General features: G+C 55.2%; 1 protein-coding gene across 2 annotated transcripts in view; it reads right to left on the bottom strand.

The window, feature by feature from the left end:
- Window positions 1-22,746, bottom strand: part of LRIG1 (leucine rich repeats and immunoglobulin like domains 1) — a 111,348-nt gene that overhangs the window by 14,006 nt on the left and 74,596 nt on the right. For both annotated transcript variants that reach the window (XM_032458124.1, XM_032458125.1), the window contains exons 4-12: window positions 22,135-22,272; window positions 19,752-19,895; window positions 18,064-18,207; window positions 15,646-15,789; window positions 12,573-12,716; window positions 10,461-10,541; window positions 4,903-4,974; window positions 4,022-4,093; window positions 96-259 (exon numbers count right to left, since the gene is read on the bottom strand). In XM_032458124.1, the coding sequence (XP_032314015.1) occupies window positions 96-259; window positions 4,022-4,093; window positions 4,903-4,974; window positions 10,461-10,541; window positions 12,573-12,716; window positions 15,646-15,789; window positions 18,064-18,207; window positions 19,752-19,895; window positions 22,135-22,272 (1,103 nt within the window). The remainder of the gene's footprint in view (window positions 1-95; window positions 260-4,021; window positions 4,094-4,902; window positions 4,975-10,460; window positions 10,542-12,572; window positions 12,717-15,645; window positions 15,790-18,063; window positions 18,208-19,751; window positions 19,896-22,134; window positions 22,273-22,746) is intronic.

The following is a 22,746-nucleotide window of genomic DNA, read 5'->3' as shown; positions in this document are numbered from 1 at the left end:
ACTCTGATCACAGGAATCACTCCCATAACGAAGAGCTCCTCCTGGCCTCCTTGCCCTTGGTGAAAAAAAGTTAGAAATCACAACGACCGTCTTACCGCACACGAAACTGTCTGGTGGCACAGAGAAGATGCTCTGGCCCTTCAGCGACTCTGGGTGGGCGCAGGTGGCCGTCACGAAGCCCTGCAGCATCCTGCCCAGCAGCCACGGGGGCAGCCACTTCAGCTGGCAGTCACACAGGAAGCTATCACTGCTGATGTGGCTGAAAGCAAAACAGAAGGGGTGCGTGAGGCATGACCACAAAGAAGGGATATTTCCCCCTGCAGGGTCCGGAGTGATCCATCGCTTTCGACCGGCTTCTGTCGTGAACATCAGCAAGCTCGAAGGGGAGATGATTTTTGTCCCGGTTCCTCCCTGGGGACCAAGAGGAGTACGTACAATCTACCTGGAGGCTGTGATGACAGGCAGCTCTGGCCCAGCAGGTCAGGGTCTGCATGTCTAACGAGCCACCACACCTCAACTCAAGTAGCCACAACCCAGGGTTCGCACACGCGCTCAGCCAGCCGCTGCTCTCACGGGCCCCAGACGTCGTCTTCCGGCCTCTGACCCCGCCACACATGAGGAGCACCCACCACTTCCCATCCTCCTGATATACGCTTGGAGCTTCTCCGCTCAGACTCTGGTCTAAATTCTGAAACGAGTCCTGAGAAGGGCTCTTTTTCCCCATGGCTGTCATACTTCCATTTGGCAAAGCTTTGTGTTTTCTTACTTCCAGATGTAAGCTCGCCCGCGTGCGTGCGTGCATGCGCGTGTGTATCCCTGTCTGTCCACACCAGCACTGCTCACAAGGCCCGCAGAATCCGGCCCTGCTCCCTAAATAGTGCTCGTTAGTTAATTGCCGCTGCCCAGGGAGCATGAGAACGCACAACTTGGGTTCTGGGAGGCTCCAACCAAAACAGAGGATATTTTCTTTTTCATTTCTCAACAACTGAGGATAAGCTTTTTCAACAGAAATCGGAATCGCCATCTCAGCGGACATTCCTTCCCGAGGAGTCACTCGAAGATAAGTCAGCCGAGGAGCACAGCGGCCCTGTTCCTGGAAGACCTCCGGCCGGGGGCTGCAGAAGGGAGGGCAGCCCGCGACGAGGATGGAGACGGAGACAGGAGTCACTGCATGGGCTTCCCTGGAATAAACTGTCTCTGGTACGTGGGGATAAAGCGGGGCGCTGGGATGCTTAGAAATTCCACAAAGTTCCCGCGGGCTGATGCTATAGCAACAGCTCCTCCACCCACCACCTTCCTCAGGCCCGTGTCCTGTTTTCTTCTCTCATGCTCTGGCCTTCGTCTACTGAGTACAGAACCCGTCGAACTGGTCCCGGGCCAGGCCATGCACTGGACGGCACAGGCCCCGCAGCTGACGAACTTACATACACGATCTGCTCTTCCCTCCTGTTTCTCACCGTTCCCAGATGGGCGGGGCATTTTCATCCATTAAAATCATTGTGGAAAGTGCTTTCTCAAAGACTGAATAACTGAGCTCAGAGCCATTATAACTGGGATGCTTGCCCACATGAGACCTTAAAATCAGCGCTAGGTTTTGCATTTTTATTTGATGGGCTGGTAGGTCTGTCCTTAGAGACGTGGGACGCTGTTCTGCTGAGGAGTCACTGGAGGAGGCGGAGGCGGGGGGATGAAACACCCGCGTCCCACGCAGCACGTGCAGAGCTTCCCAGACAGGCTGTGGGTGGCGCTGGGAAGGGTGCCCGAGTGAAGAGAGGAAAGGGCCTCTCCCACTGTCAGAAGCACCTACAGCTTCCCAGCAAGGGGGCAGCTGATGCGCCTGCCTGTTTCTGCAGGAAGGCCTGGGCACTGCACCTCCAAGTCCAGCAGGTGACGCTGGGCCATCCCGTGAGACTTCAGGCACTTCTGCTGGGGACAGGGACATATTTCCTTTGAACCACAGAACAAACTGGGGAAAACAAATCTGACATTTATCCATGACCAGTAGTGTGCACGGAAAGGGTTAAGCTTCATATCACACATTCAGGGTATGTGCGGGGCCGAACTCCCTGGAGAACCTCCAACCTCCTACCTGAAACTCCTCCAACAGAGGGGTCCCGACCTCAGAAGGCAGTGGGTACTTGAGGGGAAGAGGCTGTCCTAAAGAATGAGTTAGGATTATCCGGAGAGAAACGGAGGCAAACAGTGAGGGCCCTGACCTCCCCTCCACACACACGTTCCCTCCAAGACCAGGGCCAGCTGGAATGACTCGACGGGGGTCTGGCGGTGACCCCAAGGCCCTGCAGACTCCTGCTGCTCTTCCAACTAGAAGTGCAGCCTTATCAACTGCTAACAGAACGGCCGTCCGGGCAGCCGCCTCCAGCCATCCCAGCACCACTGGCTTCCATTGTGCATTTTTTATGGTTCCAACTCCAAGTGTGTTTCTAATCATCGCTCGTGGAAATTTACCCAGAGGATGACTAAGTGCCCAGCACAACCTGCCTTGATCTGATGGGGGAAGAAAATGACCAAGTGGGATTAACCATTTCTCCCATCAGAGGGCTGGGCCCAGGGCCCGCCACAGCTGGGCACATGCAGCGACTGATGGGAAGCCCAGGCAGGGGGGCCAAGGCTGAGTCCTCAGAACCACGCAGAAGCCTGGGGGAGAGGGGGGTGCCAGGCACCTGGAAGGGTCCAGTTATTCTCAATTAGAAAACCGCCTCAGGAAACCTGAGTTTATTGGAGGCAAAAAGGAAAATCGCTCCCTGTCCTGCCCTCTTTCTCTCAAAATACCCTCTTCCCTTTAATCAGATCCAACACTGTATTTGGGAAGTTTCAAAAACGGAAACACTGAAAGAAACGCACAGTGAACACTCACGGACTCACCACTTAGATTGTACAATGAACGCATTGCGATACCTGCTTTATCACACATCTATCCGTGGAGCAATCCTTCCACAAACTCCCATCCTGAGATCACAAGCCTTCTGAGAAAGAACTGATCAACTCGATAGACTCGAATCTCACAGCACACTGAGCGGCGCACGGCGGGGCCCAGGCCGCCTCCCCTCCACTCCTGCACTCACCCAGAGGACCGTCCCCCGGGGCTTCTTCCTGCTGTGGTTTCCAGCTGCGGGGACTCTGCCTCCCTGTCTCCCCATTCCTACCCTTCCCGCCCCTGTCAAGGAGTGGCCTCGGGAACAAGGACGAGGTCAGGGTGCAGAGATGACAGCCACTGGCACCTGCCATCTTGCCAGAGCTTTAAGAATCCAAACCCAAAGGCTGCAGCATCACATTACCAGACACGGAGGAGAAGGAAACTTGGGTGTGGCTGCCTGAAGACTCAGACGGGCTCCTCTGCTAGAGCCAGGACACAGGTAAGCTGTCTAACCCATGAACCCGTGGGCCTGCGGGGCAAGTCCGCAGGGCAGCACTGTGGCCTCGGAACCCCCCGGGGGGCCCTGGACACAGACATGGGCTGGGCGCCGCCTCGCTGCCCCACAGTTCGGGTGAGCATCCCATGGATAGCTCTGCCCCGGCCACAGCCCACCCAGCTCTTTAATACAGACCCTTCATTGTGGGCACCCCCAAAAGATGAAAACTTGTCCCTGACGTACTTAAAGGGCTGATTATCCATTTTACAGGAGAGTTTATTAGCAGTTAGTGAACCATAGCCTGCAGGCCCCCTACCTGTTTTTGTAACAGGAATTTACTGGCCCAAACCCACACCCTGTCGTCTGTGCGTTGTTTATGGCTGCTCTCTGCTACAAGACTCAAGTCGTCCTGGCAGAGGCCCGCCCTGCGGCCCACGAAGCTGAAAATATTCACTGTAGTCCTGGAAGAGAAAGTGCGCTGACCCCGATCCAAAATCTGCCCCCTACAGAGCAGGCTGAGACCATCTAACTTACACAGCAATAAACGATCACAGCAGTCCTGTGAAAGGGGGCAAGACGCAACGAAGGCACCTCTTACTCTGAAATTCGCTCTTCTTGTTAACCAGGGCCACGGAACCCCAGGTACTTACAGCTCTTTAAGATTCTTCATCTTCACAAAGGCATCAAACTGGACAGATCTGATCGCATTCTGTCCAAGGTTTCTGAAAAAGAACACTCTCCGTCAGGCAGAGAAGCTGCAGTGCTCCTTCAAGTCAGCCACGTGTTTGCAGCAAGATGCTCAGGGATTTTGCCCGACAGCCCTGGTTCTGCCGATGAACCACAGGTACTAGCCGGACACCCGTGTCCTAAGTCCTCCGCGGGTGGCTCTTACTTCACCCACAGCGACACGGGCACTCGGAATTACTCTGGACCCACGCCAGCCTTTAGGGGAGCATCAGCGCTCAGTCGAGGCCCGCTCAGCGAGTCAACAGGCAAAAAGCATTCCCAACAGAATTGCGGTTGCACTTGATTCACAGACAAACTAGGAGTCAAGCACGACAGGCGGCCCCTCAGAGGTGACAGCACGAGCTTCTCCGGGCCGGTTTCCCCTCCCTTCCCCCCGGGCTCTCGGCGGCGAGCACAGGACGGAATGCCCAGCGACGCCCAGGGTGGACTCAGCGCTGCGGGGCTGCTTTAGGGCGGCACCGGCCTGAGGAAGGGCACAGCGACCTCGTGGAAGTGTCGGGGGGCAGGGCCCGAGCAGGGGCGGGCGGCGGTGAGGCTGGGCGGGGGGACGCAGTGGGGCACATCTGAACACCCAGTGGACATACGTTCTGAAACCGTTCCTGGCATATAATAGGGCACCACGAAGGCCAGAGATGAAGCTGACTTATAATGAGCAGGAAGCAGCTGGCATTTCCAAATAGCCTGTTTCTCGCTTTACAAAGATGCGATTAAATTGCTAGCAGACTTCCCCGGCAGCCGCACTTGGCAGGCCCGCGGGTCAGGGAAGGTCTGGCAAGATACTCACAGGTGCTCCAGGCCTTCCAGCCCCGAGAACGCTCGCTTAGCCACGGACTTGATCTTGTTTCCAAACAGAGTTCTGCAGTTTCCAAACAGCCAGGAACAGAGGTGAGGCGGCCGCGGGAGGGAGAGCAGCAGACAAGGGAGGGTGGGGAGACAGAAGACACAATTAGGGTGGTGCTATCTGGTAAGTCTGTCCGCAGAGAGGCAGGTGGAAATCTGACCTGCGCTGAGATTACATGTCTGAAGCAGGTGGGCCCTCCCCCTTCTGAAATAAAATACTTTTATCTTCATTAGAATTTAACAGTGATGACAGGTAGGAATTGCACGCATCGTCTCGCCTAGCAAGGCCCCTTGTGGTGTTAAGTGGGAATCACCCGGTCCAGCCCGGGCAGTCTCTCTCCAGGGACCACCCACGGGTGAGGGTGAAGTATGGCCCTGGTCTCGTGGATCAGGGGGTGAACTCATCACTGCTTTAGGGAGCGGAAGTTGGGTCTAGAGAGCAAGCTCTTGGGACTGAAAACTACCACCCACTTCTAAAAACTGCATTCTGGGAAAAAGGAACCCAAAGGAGTCAAGAGAAAGGACAGCATGCAACCATGGAGAAGGCCCCCAGCTCTCTGCACCCTCAGTGCACGTGGGCTGCGTGAGCTGCATCCCTGCCTAGGGGAAGGCCCCTCAGCTGTTTAGTAAGAGCCCAGATTTTATATGATGCCAATGGCCCAGGGTTCGTTAAATCCATCCCACATAGACAAGTCCTCAAAGCTCAACCTCCAAGGCTATACAAGGCCTGGACCTGGACCATCTGCTTGTGAGAAGGGGTCCTGTCTCCACGCAACTCCGACCACAGTCTTGGCAGTGACTGCCAAGAGTTTTCTCAGAAACCAAAGACTGGCCCCTGCGTTGTACGCGTCGAAGGGACGACGGCCTCTTCCACGGGCTGTGTCATCCAAAGGAAAGAAGGGCAGTGTCTGGACGTGGGGTGGGGGTGGCCCCTAAGCGCCTGGACCCTGGGGATAAAAAGCATCGTGGTTTCAGTTTCCCTTCCCCCTTATCGGGTGCTTCCATGGGAGCCCGGGAAACTGCCAGCCAACAGCTGACGTCAGGCTGACGGGGCGGGGGCTCTCTGTGTGTCCACCAGGGTTCTCTGATGGGCAGGTGAGGAACAACATGGGCTGCTGGGAGTCAGCTCCTGGGACATCTCAGAACCGCTGGTCTGGGCTAGGGACGCTGAGGAAACAAGTGCAGGTGGTTAGGGCAGAAAGCCTTCAAGGAAGCCCCGCCGGCTAAGCCCCTCACCAGGAGTGGGGACTCCTTGTCTAGATCACACTGAGGATCAGGGGAAAGATCTCGACTAAAGGCCAGCTCTACCTTCAGACCTGCGTGTGGGGACCCACGAGGGGAAACGGCAGGCACCAACCCTTCCCTGGAAAGAGGGAAGAAAGACAAAGGTGGCACGACGGCCTGGCACTGCACACGTGGGCAAGTACCAGAAGGCCGCCTCCAGGGAGACGGGTGCACACGTGCAGAGGACCTAGCCTGCGCCCGGAGACCCGGGGGACCACCTGCTCCCCACACAGCTGCACCCCAGGCTGCCTCAACCCCCCTGCGTCCCGACAGGCTTCTTCTCCAGGTCCTGGGCTGACGTGGCCCCACCAGGAACTCTGGTCTCGGCCCTTAGACAAAGCCAGCTCTGTCCCCAGCCTCTGGAGGGGAAAGGCGCACAAACATCAAACACCTCTTAGCCTTTTCCCCTCCTCGGAGGCCGCCTGCGCGGATGTGAAAACAACCTCGTCCTGAGAGAGTTTCTACAATCACTCAGTCTGAGGCTTTTATTCTAAAACAAATAAGCCAAACACCCAGGAACCCGGTGGCTGCGCTACCTCGGCCCCCATCCCCGAGCGCGCCCAGCCAGCACTGCCCATGGGGCACTGAACCCCACCCTAAGCACGCGGCCAGCCTCCCACTTACTCACCGCCCCCCCCAGGCTCCAGGTCCCAGGAAAACGTATTGAACTGTTTAGTGGAGTCTTCTGTCTACGAGATTCAGGAAAAAAGCTGTGCTTTATTTCACCCATTAAATATTAGTCACACTGACCTCTTTTACAAGGAGGGCAAGCTGTTACTCCTAATGGTGACAATCGCAATAAAACAAATTCCCAAGTTCTCAATTGTGCAGGGACTAATCATCTGGCTGCTGGATTAAACTAGGTCCTCACATCCCCCAGCAGACGTCTGGGGGCGGGGGCAGGGCTGGGCTAGCCGACTGTGACGGTTCCAATCAGAGGCCACTGTGTGGCGAGAGGAGGGCGGGGCCCAAGGACCAGGAGGACACTCCTGCCGCCCCACGCGCTGGGGGCTCCTGGGACAAGGCTGCATCTGACCCAGGGCTCCCAGAGCAGGGCCCCACATCACCCACATGAAGCAGACACCCTGGGAAGCATCTGTCAGGTCCTCTCCCTCATCCCCAGCCAACCCGGCCAAGGGCCTTCTGGCTCTCACTAAAGCAGCCCTGCAGACCCTGACCAGGAGTGACCGTGACCTGTGCACCCCGCCTCCAGCCATGAGCTGTGTCACTCAGCCCCTGCCCCCAGGGATGCAGGGAGAGAGCTGGAACCGCGGGGACACACCTGCATCCCCGCCGTACACAAGTGACTGACGCTCCTCTCTGCAGCTGCCCTGTGCTCAGAAAGTCTCCCTTCCCTCCTCACACGCTATGACGCATGGTGGGCCCCCAGCAGGTGCTCCATGAACATTCTGGAAGGGGCTGTCGGGTAGGAGGGTGATAATGCCTTGCCAGCAAGCTCTGGGTTGAAGAACTAATCCAGAATGGCTGTGTCTAGCAGCAGGACACATGAGGGCTGGGCGCTCTTCACAGAACTGAAGCCTTCCATGGCTCTGCTGCTCACTTGTCCCTTTCCTGGGAAATGTTACAATTTCGGGCTGGCCTCAGGCACGGCAGGCCAGAGAGTGTCTCCACCTTCTCCTTCGAAGGAAGAGGCCTGGCCTCCACCTGTCAGGTGCTGCCATGGCCAACCCAGCCAGTCCAGGGGATTCAGAGCCCTGACAGCAGCCTCGTGGGATGAAGGCATTCGTGGGATCTGGCAGCTCTGGGGGGGCAGCTTCCTCCACTCAGACACCCCCCACATCTAATGGATCCAACAGACTCGCCACCAGGCCGCTCCAACAGGGCAGGTGATGCAGTGTCAGCACCATGTCCAGGCAGTGACGCCGTGCCAGGCAGTGCTGTGCCAAGACCAAAGCCTTCCTCCATTCAGCGAATGTTGACTCAACACAATGAGCAATTGGGAAGGTGGGTCCAGGCCCAACAGAGGTTGGGGGGGACCAGCCACCCCTCACAAGGCAGGAAGGGCCTCCACATGCCGCTCACAGTGGTTTTTACCCAGAGCTGTGTACCAGCTTCACAGGAAAGCATTTGCTTTCCTTCTTCCCTTTCAACGTAGAAGATTTCATCCACCGTCACAAGCGGACAGAAGAGTGTCGTGCACCCCATGTGCCTGTCACACGGCTGCACCCGTCGTCGAATTGGCCAGACCTGCTTCATCTGTACCCGCTTTCCGTCCCCACCCGGCTGGACCACTGGGAATCAGCAGCACACAGCTTTCTTCTTTTACCCAAGGAGATTCTTTGTTTTCTCTTGCAATGTAACCACGGTACCATCCCACCTAAGTAACTGTATCTTTAATCATATTAAGGAATGACCATTACTGTCCCAACTTCCCCCAGTTGTGTGCATCTGGTTTTTTCAAAAGCATACAAAAGCCGCCAGCCCCAAGCTTCTGATCAGAATCCACCTCTCCAGGGGCCAGGCTGTGTTATGCAACCTGGGTGGGAGGAGACTGGACGTCACAGGTCAAGGTTCACCCACTGCTCCCAGGGAGCCCATGGCAAACAGCCCAGCACAAGCAAGGAACACGACGCTCTTGCCACCTTGCCGGGACCTGACGTGGAACGGCCGGACGTGGTCCAGCAGGTCAGAATAGGAGAAAACACTGAGGGGAGAGAAACAGGCAACAGGAAGGCGGCTCTAGGCTATGGACTCTGCAGCTTTATGCAGAACCAGGCGCCCTGGTGCCCACGGGGGTCTCACCTCCCCCCCATGGCAGGGCTGAGCCTCCTGGAAGCCACGACACCCAGAAATGGCTCCAGGTTCCACCAGAAGGACATGTCTGTGAAGGACTGGATGGCATTGTCCACTGTCCCCACCACAGCCATCCATTAGTCACAAAGAGGCAGAGGCCAGGCAGGCACGCAGAGTGAGGCCTGTGCCTCATGGCCATCCAGGTGCCCACCGCCCCCTCCCCACAGCAGCCGCACCCTGAGCGCAGGCTCCCTTGATCCAAGACACCCCCGTCTGCTGTCCTGGCTCTTCCCAAGCTGGCTGGGAAAAGGGCCCAGGAGGTGGGGGAGGAGGCAGCATTTTTTTTTTAGGGGTGAAAAGACTGACAGGCCTTCCTGACCCACCCACAGCACACAGGGTGCTCGGGAAGAGATGGGGTCCTCCGAGAGCCAAAACGGTTTTCGCTTACTTGGAACTCTCAGAAGGATCAGAGGTGTGAAAAACCCCACTTTTCAAAACAAATTAGGAACATTAACTCCACAGAAAGACCCTCCCACCACAGACTGTCCTGGAGCCTCGCCTCCCACGGCTGCTTTCCAAATATTTACTTTACGCTTGTGCTCCGCCTGGCTCACTGTCACCGAAACAGGCCGGGGAAGATGGAGGGGTGACTGTCTCCTGTCTTGTCCTCCTCCAAACCTGCCCCGAGTCATCATCGCTCCCATCCCCACTCCTGGATGCTCTTGGGGCGGCAGTACAGAAAGTGCTGGTAAGAGGCACAAAGAAGGGAGGACGAGGGACGCACGACGCGGGCTTCGGAGCCACACAGGCGACTCCTGGCCCTGCCGCCTACCAGCTGTGTGATCTCGGGCAAAGCTCCTTCACCTCTCTTTCCTCAACTACAAGAAGGTTGCATAACACAGCCTGGCCTCCTGAGATAGTTAGATATAACACACACACACACACAAAGCGCGCGCGCGTGCGCCTCGCGAAATAACTACTGAATTCTAGAAGCTTAAAAAAAAAACCCCAAACACCGGAAACCTTGAATAAAAAAGAGCCACTGCACCACCCCCGGTAATAACTGTTTCCGTTTAAGATTATGACTGACAACAAAAATCCTGCCTGAAGACTCAAAACTGTTGAGAGTTGCTTGGTTTTAGACGTTTAGGATTTCTAGAAATTGAGTGAGAGGGCAAGACTCCTTTGAGCAAAGAACAAGAAAAAACTTTGGCCGTTTTTGCCTCAGTCCAGAGCGCAGCGGGAGAGCAGCCCCCACAGCCCCCACACCGGCTCTCTGGCCACAAAGACACCGACGCCCAGGGCAGCGAGGAGACCGCGGGCCCGAGAGGTCGCCATGTCTCCTGCCCTGAGTCGGGCTTTTCTTCCCAAACAAGAGAAGATGAGCGTGCAAGGGCTCCCCCGGGCGGGCACACGGCAAGGAGGTGTGGGGGCCAGGGAGCCGGCCCCGCGCCCGATACTCACAGCTTACTGAGACCGTCAAGCCCTGTGAACGCGCCACTCGTGTCCTCGATCGTGCCAGAAATCTCGTTGTGGTCCAGATCCCTGCGGAGGAGACAGAAAGCTCACCATCCGGTCTGCAGTGGGAGAACAGACTCCCACCCAGGCGGCCGCCTGACACTCGCACCGTCCTGGGGTGTGCTAGGTGCACAGACGGAATGTCTGGTGAAGATGAGAGGCGTGACCACTGAGCCACCCTGCCCCGCGGCCTGCCTCTCTCAGCCCCTCAACAGACCTGACACACGCCTCATGACAACAGCATCCTGACTCCATCTGCTGCGCCCCTGTTGGCTAAGGCCAGCCCCAGGGGAAGGGGCACAGAGGGCGGGCACAGAGGGCAGGCACGGAGGGAAGTCTGCTTGGAATTCTGTCCCCAAAGAGTGGACTTCTGGCCACAGCTCTGAGAGTGAGCCTGAAAGGTGCCCTGCGGCTCCCATGTGCCTTCATAGCAACCAGGGTCCCTTTCCTGGACTTGATCGAGAAACCGCAGAAGGCATATGGAGGAAACGGTGAGGGAACAAAGAGGCACGGGCACGGGGCCCTCCCTGGGGCCACCACCATGCTGGCAAGTGGGTTTGGAGCCCGGAGCCCCCGTCTCCCCCTGGGGCCTGCACAGGTGCTGACTCCCAGCCAGGGACATCTGGGTGCTGAGTCAGACTTGCGACTCGCCTGCCAGGATGGGAAGATGAGGCCAACTTTTCAGCCCAGTCTCCTCCAACAATGCACATCACAAGGCCGATGACTCAGCTTCTGCCCTGGGGTTTCCAAGGGCAGGTCACAGCGCCAGGGGAGACGTCCCACCTGGCGACCAGGGCCCCCGGCTGCCCCGGCTTGGCCCTCTCCAACTTTCCACAAGGTCTCCTACACCTTCCTCTCCTAAGCCCTGCCAGGCACAGGCCAAGAACAGAAAGGGATGCTGTTCTTGGCAGCAGGGAGGGGAGCTCTGACTGCAAAGTGAAACACTCGCTCTGACCTTTATTTTACAGCAGGAAGCTCCGAGAGCCGAGATCCTGGGGCTGGAAGGGACTTTTCCTTTCAGTGGGTCCCTCCCTATTATCTTTGTGCTGAAAAACCCAGGACATGGGGCTGTGCTTTGTGTGCCTGCCCCCTGCTCCTCGCCTTGGCTGCCAGAGTTTTTCTCTCTTCTCTGGCTCGCTCGGTCTGAATGTTCCTGGCCTTGTTCTTCGGCACTGCGAGGGCTCGGAGGCCGACCTCAGCTTGAATAGCCTGGCGTCAGGCCCTTTCACACCGCCCCCCACCAGCAACGGCCCGGCATTCAAGCCTCCCCTGCCCTCCCTGCCAGGTGCAAGTGCAAAGGCCTTCCTTCCCATCGCACACGAACGGGCCGCGTTTCCTGCAGGGGGCGCGCCTGGGAGGGAGGCCTCGGAACCCACAGCCACTGCCCGTCGAAATCCAGACGCCCTTCTGTTCTTGCTGCCTGAAAGTTCTCAGAACCCAACAACTGAAAAACTATAACCCCAATAAAGCCCCCTGCAGCAACTTCTGACAACTTCTTCCACATTGTTGGGAACTTAGATGGAGACGACATGATTTTGTCAAAGTGACCCTAAAGAGGCTCAAGGCGGGACAGGATTCGCTCACCACCTCTCTGGGAGACGGGCGTCCTGCACACGGAAGAAGCTGCAATGCCAGCCCGAGACACGCGCCTCAGCACTGACCTGGCTCAGGTAAAAACACTCAGGACTTCAACACAGACGCCACCCGGGAAGGCGCAGGATGGAAAGATGGCCCACTGGCACCCATGCTGGGAGTGGCTGCGCACAGCCTGGGACGCCTTCCTTGCAGGACCCCGCGCCCCGCCAGGTGCAACTGCGACACTTGGGGACAACAAGATTTCTGAATCATCATCATGTCAGGCACCACCCTGGGGAGCGTGACCTTTTTCGGCTCAACCAGCTCTTTTTTGATGTACTACATGAAAGTCTGAGACTCTGCACACACCACAGGGTCAGCTTTGGCCTCAATTCTGACTCAAAACCAGTGAGAAGAGAATTTGGCGGAGCCGCCGGTTTGCTCTGTTCTGCTCTCCCATCAACCCAACGCTGAAGGACGTACAAGACACGCAGGCTCTTGAGTCCCCGGAAGGCGCCTTCCGCAATGTGACTGATGGAGTTGTGGCTGAGGCGCAGGATGCTCAAGCTGCTCAGGTCGGCCAGGCTCTCCTCGTCCAACCGGGTCAGATTATTGAAGGATAGAATCCTGAGAAAGGGAAGGGGAAAGCAAACGTGACCACTGGGTCACATGGTCGCCCTCTCTCTTCTCCTGAATGTGGAATCACGGCTGGCCAGTAATCTGGGTCAGACTGAGAAGGGTCAGGCCCACAAGAATCCTGAGGGCAAAAAGATCTCACAGCCAGAAACCCACTGGGGCCGAAACCCATACAGTTTGACTCCCGGAAGGAGGTCTGTAAACTGTGAGGACTACACAAGGTCACACAACAAAGACCCACAAAGTTCCATCCCCTTCATGCTCCTGGTGTCCATGGCTGGTCCTGACTGAGGCCAAGACCTGTCATGGCTGCGGCCTGATACTGTGGACAGGACCCCAGAGGGTTCTCACAGTGAGTAAGGGAGCCGGTTAGCCTCTCGAAATCGGCCAGCAGAGGGCACCACTAGCCACTGCCTCGAGCAAGCGTTCCTCCCCAAACACCAGGCCTTAACCTGGGCAGCACCTGAGGGACTGGATTCTCCCATCTGGGTGTCCCTGCCCTCACCCACGCCCGCCTTTTACCGTGATCCCCCTACTGTAAGCAGGACAGGGAACATACCCCCAAATCACCCACCTTCCCTGAGCATCAGAATCGAACCTTCCTTCCTTCCAGCACACCCTCTGCTCCTCGGACAGCCCTAAGCTGCTTACTTAGCATATCTGTCAACTGTCGTTGAAAAATGGGAGCTTTGGGCTGGGGCAGGAGGAAGGAAAATAAATTTGGAGAAGATTAGTAAGTTTTCAAAGGTAGCAGGGAGTGACAGTCTTTCTCCCCAGGAGAAATAAGTCATGGTGTCTGTCACTGGCAAAGACCTGGCAGGAGACCAAAGTTACATCCTCACCTGCAATTAAAGAATTTAGCTTAAAGGAGGGGCGGGACACACATGCTGCAGAACAACCCTAAATCTGGCTCCAAGGCTCCCTGGGTGTCAGGCAAACTTCCATGACCCTCTCCGTCCCTTCCGAAGGGCACAGGGAGCGTGCCTCTCACCACTGCCTCAGCACCAGGGCGCGCACACCCGCCACGACCCGGGGCGGCTCCTCGCCTGAGCAAGTGCGTGGGCTCGGGCTCAGTGTCAGGGCGGGGAAGACCTCATTTGTTTCCCCCGGCTCCTGGGCCTGGACAGCAGGAAAACGTGGGTCCTGCAGGGAGCTCCCTAGTGGGTCACAGCCTACTGAGTGCAGAGCCTTTCAGAAGCCATCCCGTTCCACGTGAGAATACCGGGCAGCTGCACTGCCTGGATGGTCAGGAAGGCAAACTCAAAGGGTTAACATACCCGCACAGTCACAGAACCCAAGGAAAGTGAGCCTGGAGGCAAAAGGCAGGACTATTGATTTTTCCATTAGGTAATGAGAGACTCACTGAGATATAAACTCCAGGTCAGTGTGGGGCGGGTATGGAGGGGGTGGGGGAGGATGGCACAGGGGGCAGAATGAGGGAAAGGGGGAGAACGTGAATGAATAGATAAAAACACCAACTGCAAGACTCAGCATGAACATTAAACATATTCTTAAGTTTGCCTGGTGAGGTCAACAGACAGACAAGACAGACAAAGGCCTGGCCCCCTTCATCATTCACTTCAGTGGCTGAATCTTTTCCCACAGTGAAGCCTAGAAAAAAGGAAAACCCATTCAGCCTCTCTTCAAAAAAAAAAGTAAAGGAACATACTGGACTAGACTAGAATGGAGAAACCTTGAACATATAAAACTGAAACCAAAACCATGGTGAGGAGCTGCTTTTTTCCTCAAGAAATCTCAACCTTATAGACATGGGGCTGTGTCCTCCATATCCTGGGCCATCCCACTTCCATGAGCAACAACCCACCGGGACATGGCAGGACAGCCCAGGCCCCAGCCCTCCCCACCCAGGAGAGAGCCTGTCGCTCACTGCTGGTGTCAGGACCCGTAGGCCCCAGCGCAGCAGATCCAGCCCCTGGCCTGGAGGCCTGTCTGGGGAACCTCTTTATGCAAAGTGTACGCACACATTCCTGCTGGCACAGGAGCCTCCCTAACAGACGACCAAAGGGGACGCAAGTAGGGGAAGAAAAGGTGCCTGGGCTACATGTCTGAGGGAAGGACGGGGGGAACTACACTGAAGCAGTTCTCCCACTGTCCGTGTGCCAGCTCTCGGGGTCACTGTCCTTTCTGTGTTTGAGCCCAAATACGGGCATACCTCGTTCATTGTGTTGCTCTATTGTGCTTTGTAGACGCTGCCTTTAAAAAAAAAATGGAAGGTTTTGGCAACTCTGTGTGGTCAGAGGATGGAAAGCATTTTTGAGCAATAAAGTATTTTTTAATTAAGGCTGCCCATCACTTTTTTAGACATAATGCTACTGCAAGCTCAAGTGGGCTACAGTGAAGCATTATAGATGCTTTTACATGTGCTGGGGAACGATACCGTATCACAGTATTTGCTTTACTGTGGTGCCTGGGACTGAATCCGCCCGTGGGCCCGCTCACTACAGACACGCATGTCACCTGCTGCAGCTGCTCATGCGCAGACGTTCTTGAGAAGCGGTCCCTAGCGGGGAGGGTACAGCTCAGGGGTAGGGCGCATGCTCAGCATGCATGAGGTCCTGGGTTCCAACCCCAGTGCCTCCATTAAATACATACATACATACATACAGCAATAAACAAACCAACCAAAATTACCTCACCCCCAGGCCCCCTCCCAAAAGAACAGCTGTCCTTCACAACAGCCCCTGCTGAACTGAAACAGGATGCAGGCTGGAAATGAGGTGGGAGTCAGGCTCCAGTGACTGAGGCCCGCGGGGTCTCCCTCCAGGCCCACCTAGGGGGCTCCATCCACTCTCCCTGCAAGCTGGCTGGGCTGGGGGATGTGCCAGCCTCGAGCCTCCCTGGAGGAGCCACCACGTGTCTGTGAACACTGCTACCCACAGAGCGGAGCGGGGACACTCACAGCTCGTGCAGCTTCTGGCAGAAGCTCCAGCCGTCGCGGTTGATTCGGGAGATGGAGTTGTTGCCGAGGTGGAGCTGGTGCAGGGCCGAGAGTCCATAGAGCGAGCCGCTGTTCACCTCCGCCAGGCTGTTGGACTCCAGGTGCCTGCAAGGACAGCCGCACAGGGTGGGTGAGGACGGACCCCCAAGGGGCACACCCCCCCACCCACCGAGCAGCCAGCCAAGGGGCAGCTTCCCTGAGTCATAGCATAGCCCGGTTGGCACCTAGGATCCCACAACAGTGCCGAAGATGTGTGAGATGTGCACCTACGTGTGTGTGCATGTGCGCACACCTGCGCAAGGGGTGGATAGTGACAAGCAAAGCAACGCACAGGGTGCTGAGGAACCCAGGATGCTTTAGATGTTCAGAGGCCAAGGGGAAGCTTCTTAGAAGCGAACTTTTTAGCTGAGTACAGGCGAACCAGGCACACTTGTGGGCAGAGGAGCTCCGAGCAGAAGGCGGGGCCCATTCAAGGAAGAGAAAGATGAGAGCCGGGGAGCAAGCTCTCGTCATTATCCCCATCTTTCAGATGCAGAAACTGAGGCTGAGAGAAGGTTGGTAACCTAAGACCCTTCCACAGCTCAGCCAGCCCTGAGGGGCCAGAATTCAAGCCCAGGTCTGGCTAATAACCAATCTGGGCTCTGGACTCCCAAGCCAAGACATACAGCTTTAGCTCTGGGGACAGACTCCTTGGGTTTAAATCTCAATTTTGCCACTTGGCTGGGAGAGCCTGAACATCCAACAAGCGGAGGTGCCCAACAACTCCACAGGGCTGTCGTGAGACGAAAAGGCAGGTCAGAATCTCAGCACTGTGCTGAGAAGGCAGCTCCTGCTCGGTTTCTAAAGTAAGGACGTCACTACTCCCCGGCTTCTCGATGCCACACAGCCCGGCCACGGACGCCGCCGCCCCACGGGACTGGCCTCGTGAACACAAGCTGGTAATTCAAGTGCTGCGCCACATTCAGTACTATGAGGGCTTCAGGCAACCAGGTTTCGCTTTCACCCACCTTACTTTCTGCTTCTGCTCAAAAAATAAGCCCTTAATTTACAAACAGCCTCTAAGGCAACTCTTTCTTCACCCCCCAATTTGTATGAATGCGTTCAACATAGAGACTAAACGGTATGTGCTACCCCATTTTGTCCTGAGAATTCTCTGGGCCTCCCAGCTCACCCAGCACACGACCATGTAGGTTTCAAAGTCCAAAATGACAGCTTCAAGGATGTTAAGGAAAAGTGTTCTTGAATATGTAAAAACAGAGGTAGAGCCACTCACGGGTGAACAACGATGAGAGGAGGAAGCAAAACAATGGTGCTCACCGTCATTTTACCGTGTGTGTGTGGGTGTGGGGGGGGGGGGCGTGTGGGTGTGTGGTGTGGACATCAACATTCAGTTCTGATAATGAGGACAGAGAGTTGATGGAACTAGACCTAGAGTTTCTGTTTTCTGTTTCAGTTGCAAAGGTAACAACTGAACGACATAAATGGAGTGATGTGGCTTGGAGAGGCTGGAAGCGGGTGCGGGTGTCTTGAGCAAGTTAAACCATTGCCTGTAAAGCAAGAAATCTCACGCTGACACGTCAAGATAGTGGTGTAAGTGTATCGACTGGGAATAACCACAGGCAGAACTACAGAGAAACACAAAAAAAAGAAATGATGAGTGAGGGCGAGCCTCTTGGGAGTGTAATTGGGGGAAAGAGAGAATGGGGGCTTGGGGATGGAGGGTAAAGACCGCTTGTCTTATTATCTGATTTTACTCAATTACGAGTACATGTTTCTTTTGATAAAAAATAAACACACTGAAGTGTTTAAAAACTGGAGATCCATGACTGCCTTCTCTGCCCCCAACTAGATGGTTTTCTGTCGCCGCTTTCTGTGGCTGTGGCAGGCAGGCTCCACATCTGGCTGGAGCGAGCGCTCCCTTGATAAAAGTGGAACATCTGCACGGAGCGGCTTGATTCACTCACGAAACATAAACAAATCTCTCAGGATGAACTAGACATTTCTGGCCCACCTGCACATCAAGGACGGTCAAACCCGACACAGGGAGAGAAGGAACTTCCTGGGGTGAGTGGGAGCAGGGAGAGGATGTGGGGAGGGAGCCCACGGTTTGTTCACCAAGGAGGCAGGGGCGGGGGGAGTGGAAACGGGGATAGGGAGGCGGCTCCAGCAAAACAGCCCTCTCCTCCACCTTCACCCGCCAACTCACTCTCCCGCATCCACTGGCACTCCTGCTCAGAGATTTTCCTAAACTGCAAGGAAAACCCCTTGAGGTGTGGCAAAGTCCCCCAAGACACTGAGTGGGGAGGGGCTAAAGTCCCGCAGGGCAGGGGGTGGGGTCATCCCACTTGTGGCGCCCTCTGCCAGCCAGGCTGCACTCACAGCACGAGCATCCGGGACAGCCCCCAGAAGGCCCCGTCCGTCAGCCTGCTGATGTTGTTTCGCTGTAGCTTCAGCACCTCCAAACTGTCGAGCCCCTGGAACGTCAGGCCCTCGATCAGCCGAATCCGATTCCGATTGAGGTCCCTAAAGAGACAAAGTCGGCGATTCAGAGCATCCCCTGCACACATCCCATCTGCAACCATCCCCACGAGGGCCCCGGGGAAAACACCAGGAGGAGGTCCCGGTAAGCATGGATGTGCACACTGACACTGACCCTGACCGGGCACTGATTCGGAGAGAAAGCGGGGCGCAGAGCTCCCCAGAGGCCAGTCCCACCACGCCCCACCCCCCGCCACGTGATGAGTGCTCTCACTTCCTCCCCGCACTCCCATGACTCTGCAGCGAGGAGGTGGGTGTGACTCAGGATGTGAATGTCCTGGGGGAGCTGTCTCCTAACTCAGCAGCAGAAACCCCCACCAGCTGCCTCAACCCAGGAAAATCCAACCACTGGCCATCAAACAGCAACACCTCCCGCCGAGGCATTAGTTGAGTCTCCATTGACTGAGAGACGTGACTACACTCCGGAGGTGGGGCGGGTTGACACACTGCGAAGCACACATGTGGGCTTCCAACCCCGGTGTGATGCAACCTCCGTTAACCAAAAGATTTCAGGAGTCCGGATGGGCTGGCTCCACCAGTAACACAGGGGAAAGGGGCGGGAGAATACGGCCTGACCAGAAAGTCCTGGGTTTCCCCTGAATACTTTCACAGTGTCTCATGACCCAAACAACCTCCTGAGCATCCAGAGAGCTTCTCCAGGAGCAGAGAGAGCACGGCTGGGCCCCAATGCCTGGGGTGTGCTGGGGAAACACTGCAGTGACAGCCTGGGGGCGCACCCCACCTTGCCACCAAACCTGGTCATGAACAACTGTTTTGTTCAGTTTAAGGCAAATCTCCAACATCAGCTTATTTTCCTGAGATACACCCTTCTGCTCAAAAAAAAAAAAAAAAAAAAAAAAAGGAGGAGGGGTACACAGGAAAACAAAAAAACAGGGAACGAACATTCTATCATGTTCTGGTAAATAGACATTCTTTTGACTCCAAACCCTGCGCCATTATAGGAAGGCACTCAGCTGTGGTGGTCAAAAAACTAAAAAAAAACACATCCTTTCTGTAAAAATAAAAATCATCAGTCAACTACGTTGAGACTGAGGAGATGGAGATGGTGGCCCATCTCTTGCTCCCTACCTCTGAGGACACTGACTTCCTCTCAAACTGCTCAAGGAGCAGTGGACCCCATCACGCCCACAGCTGGGATTACACGGGTGCCTTTAAAAAAAAACACCCAAACCTCAAAGATAAATAAGGACCCCAATGCACACAGCCGAGTGTCGGCTGAGATCACTACGTAGCAGGATTCTTATGCATTTTGGAAAGTGCCGGCGAGGACAAGCGTGTGTGTCCTCAGTGACCTTTTCTCAGCAACCTGAGGCAGCCCACAGGCACCAGACCCAGCTTCTAATCTGCTTTTATTAGCTGTTGCCGCAGGGCCATCCGTGGTAGCTCACGCAGAGCATGCTGGTGGGGCGGAGCAGGGAAGGGGGTGCGTTTGGAACAAGGTCCCGGGGGAAATCGGGCCTCCATAAAGTTTGGCCAAGCTTAACTAAAGTGCGGGGCTCTGTACTCACAGTTGTGTCAGCCGGGGTAGCTTGAATGCTTTCACAGGAAGCTGAGTGAGCCTGTTTTTGCTCAGCCGAAGCGTGAGCAGTGACCTTGACAGACCGTCAAATGCTCCCGACTCCAGGGTGCTGATCCGGTTGCTCGCCAGGTTGCTGAAATTATTTGGGAGAGAAAAGGTGGGGGTCAGGAGAAGGCCTTCCTCATTCTGCTACAGACACCAGACCTGGCTGCGCTGGGAAAAGGAGCTAAAACACACCCAGATGGATGGCTTTCCAGTGAGACGTTTGTCATCCCAAGGCTGCAAAGCCCATCATCACTCCCAGACAGGAGGGCCGGGGAACACGGCTATCAGGACCGCCCATGGGAGTCTTGACGGAAGCCCAGGGCTCGCCATGCTTGTGGTCGGTGTGGCTATCGGTGTGGCTACCCCAGGAGAGAGGGAGGTGGGGCTATGCCCTCTACCCCAGCCGTCCACACACCCCAGCTGGGAGGCCTGCAGGAGTCCCTCCTCACCACCTGCTACGCAAGGGTCTGAGTTCAAGGTGGGCGGGAAGAGCTTTAGTTAGCAGAAAGTCCACTGCGAGGCAAGATCAGAGTGGATAATTTGAGGACACAGCCTTTAATTTTGAAGCGGGTCTCAATGTACGATTTATATAATAAATGTGCATAAACCAATTCATATTAATGATCTTAAATATGTCAAAGAAACATTCTAGTTATGGAAATCTGCAAGAGTGGTTAACAGGGAGGAGAGGGAGGGGGAGGGGCAAGGCATGGGGAGGGGATTAAGAGGTACAAGCTACTGTGTATAAAATAAATAAGCTACAAGGATCTATTGTACAGCACAGGGAATGTAGCCAGTGCTTTAAGAACTATAAATGGAGTAAAATCTATAAGAATTTTTGAATCACTGTTCTGTACACCTGAAACTAATACTGTAAACCAACTAAATCTCAATAAAAAATTTTTTTAAAACAGAGATCTGCATGGAGTCCCTTTAAAAAACAAGCAATACTTGCAAAGGACATCCACTTAGAGGGTATGCAAGCCCCCCCCCCCAAAACACACTGCCCTGGCAGCTAAGAGCTGTAGATTTCTGTTGCATGTAAATTATATCAAGTAAGAAAAAAAAAAAAAAGAGAGAGAGAAAAGGGGGTAACAATTTGGTCATTCCTCTGAGAAGTTACCCTCAACTCTCTCCTTCCAGCCTTCCCCAGGCCAGTGATGCTTTTTGCAACTTAAGCAAAATGGAAAAGGACCAGACAGGATGTTCTCCATCAGAGCAGGGCAGCGAAGAAGGCATTTTTTTTGTCTCCACCAGACAGCGGCCAAGACAGGGCACATTAGGATTCTTTGCAAATGGACCTGGACTGTTTGTTCTTAACACTTCAGATTAAAGAACAGTCTGTGTGCCGAAGATATCCTGGCCAGCATCTGCCAAAATAGAAAGTCCTCCCTGCTTTCGTGCAGCAAGAAGGTCACTGCAATTCAGTTTAGCAGCTGTGGTTTCTTTGTCCCAAGCAAGGCAGTGCCAGGTGGCAGCTGGACCCCTTTGGAAAGCCCTCCATGGGGACTGAGCACCACTACATCGGCTTACGGAGTGGGCAAGGCCACCTGTTTCCGGCTCTCGCCCCTGGATACAGCCTGAGAAAGAAACCATGCCTCTTCTTGTGGTCTCAGAAATCTGTGTGCCTAACCTTGGCCTCTGCACAGACGGGTCACGTCAACCCCTCAACCAGCCTCACAATCGATCCCCCAAATATACGCAGTAATAATGCAGGGAACTCGCGTGTCCCCTAACCTGTCTCTTTAGCCTGAGATTTCAACGTTTTCCCCAAAGCAAGATTTTCCTTCCATCTACCATCGGCTAGCTGTGAGACGGGCACTGGGATGGGAAGAAGAGAAACAGCTCAACAAAGTGATGGAGAAGGTGGAGAGAACTCAGAGGATGGATAAGTCCTGACCGGCTGAGCCTCAGCAGAGAGGTCTCCCTCCTACGTCACTGCTCTAATCACCCCCGAGCATGTCTCTTAAGCTTTCCTAGGAGGCAGCCTCGGTGAAGGGGACAGAGAAGCGGCTTCGTGGCCAATAGAGCCCTGCCTTTAAGGGCTAGATCCTCCTCTTAAGGGGTCAGTCTGTTAGGTCATTTCACCTCTCCTGGCCTCAGCTTCCGCACCCACCTGTAAAGTCAGGACAACATGCTGGATTTGGAGATGCTCCCTAAACAGGCTCACAGAAGACAATGGACCTGGGTCCCCTGCCCCTTGCCCTGCTGGGAAAGACAGAGGAGGCCTGCGCCTGTCCTGCTGCCGCAGCCGGACCACAGAGAAGAGGAGGTAACACCCACCCGCGTCCAGACCTGGGCTCTGCCGACAGAACAGAGGCACTTACAGCTCCTTTATGGGCAGCCCGTGCGGGAAGCAGGCGCCCCGGACCTCCGTGATGTTGTTGGAGCTGAGATCCAGCACTTCCAGGGACAGGTAGGCCTTCAGCTGACTCCCCTCCACACTGCGGATCCTGTTGTGTTGCCTACGACACACAGAGGGGCATGACTTGAGCATGTCATCTTGCAAAGAAACTACTATTTTCCTCCATTTCTTCCAGACCTTTTTTTTTTTCTGAGCTGTTTTGCAATTCCAGAAAAATACCAATGCAGTGACACTCTTAAAATGAGATCACTCATCCTTCATTCCGTCAAGTTACGTACAATCTGCAGGCCAGGAGCTAGACAGAATGTCAAAGTCTTTGTCTGTGACAAGTTTGTCTGCCCAAGTGTGAAGCTCGGTTACTCTCCGCAAGGACAAGAACACATGGGTGGTATTTTGGACGTGTGAAGACCAGCCTGGCAGGATCAGAACTCAGAACTCACAGGTACACTTTCCCATAAAGGATGTGCCTGGTGTAACAAGCCCGCATCTAGAACCTTCAGAACCTAGTCCAACTCCACCACCTACAAGAATGCAGGCACCAGAGCCCAGAGTTCAGTTTAATCCAGCCTAACAC

This window comes from Camelus ferus, chromosome 17, assembly GCF_009834535.1.
Source record: "Camelus ferus isolate YT-003-E chromosome 17, BCGSAC_Cfer_1.0, whole genome shotgun sequence".
Taxonomy (NCBI): domain Eukaryota; kingdom Metazoa; phylum Chordata; class Mammalia; order Artiodactyla; family Camelidae; genus Camelus; species Camelus ferus.
The sequence above is the reverse complement of the archived record's forward strand: the minus strand, read 5'-3'. Positions and strand labels throughout refer to the sequence as shown.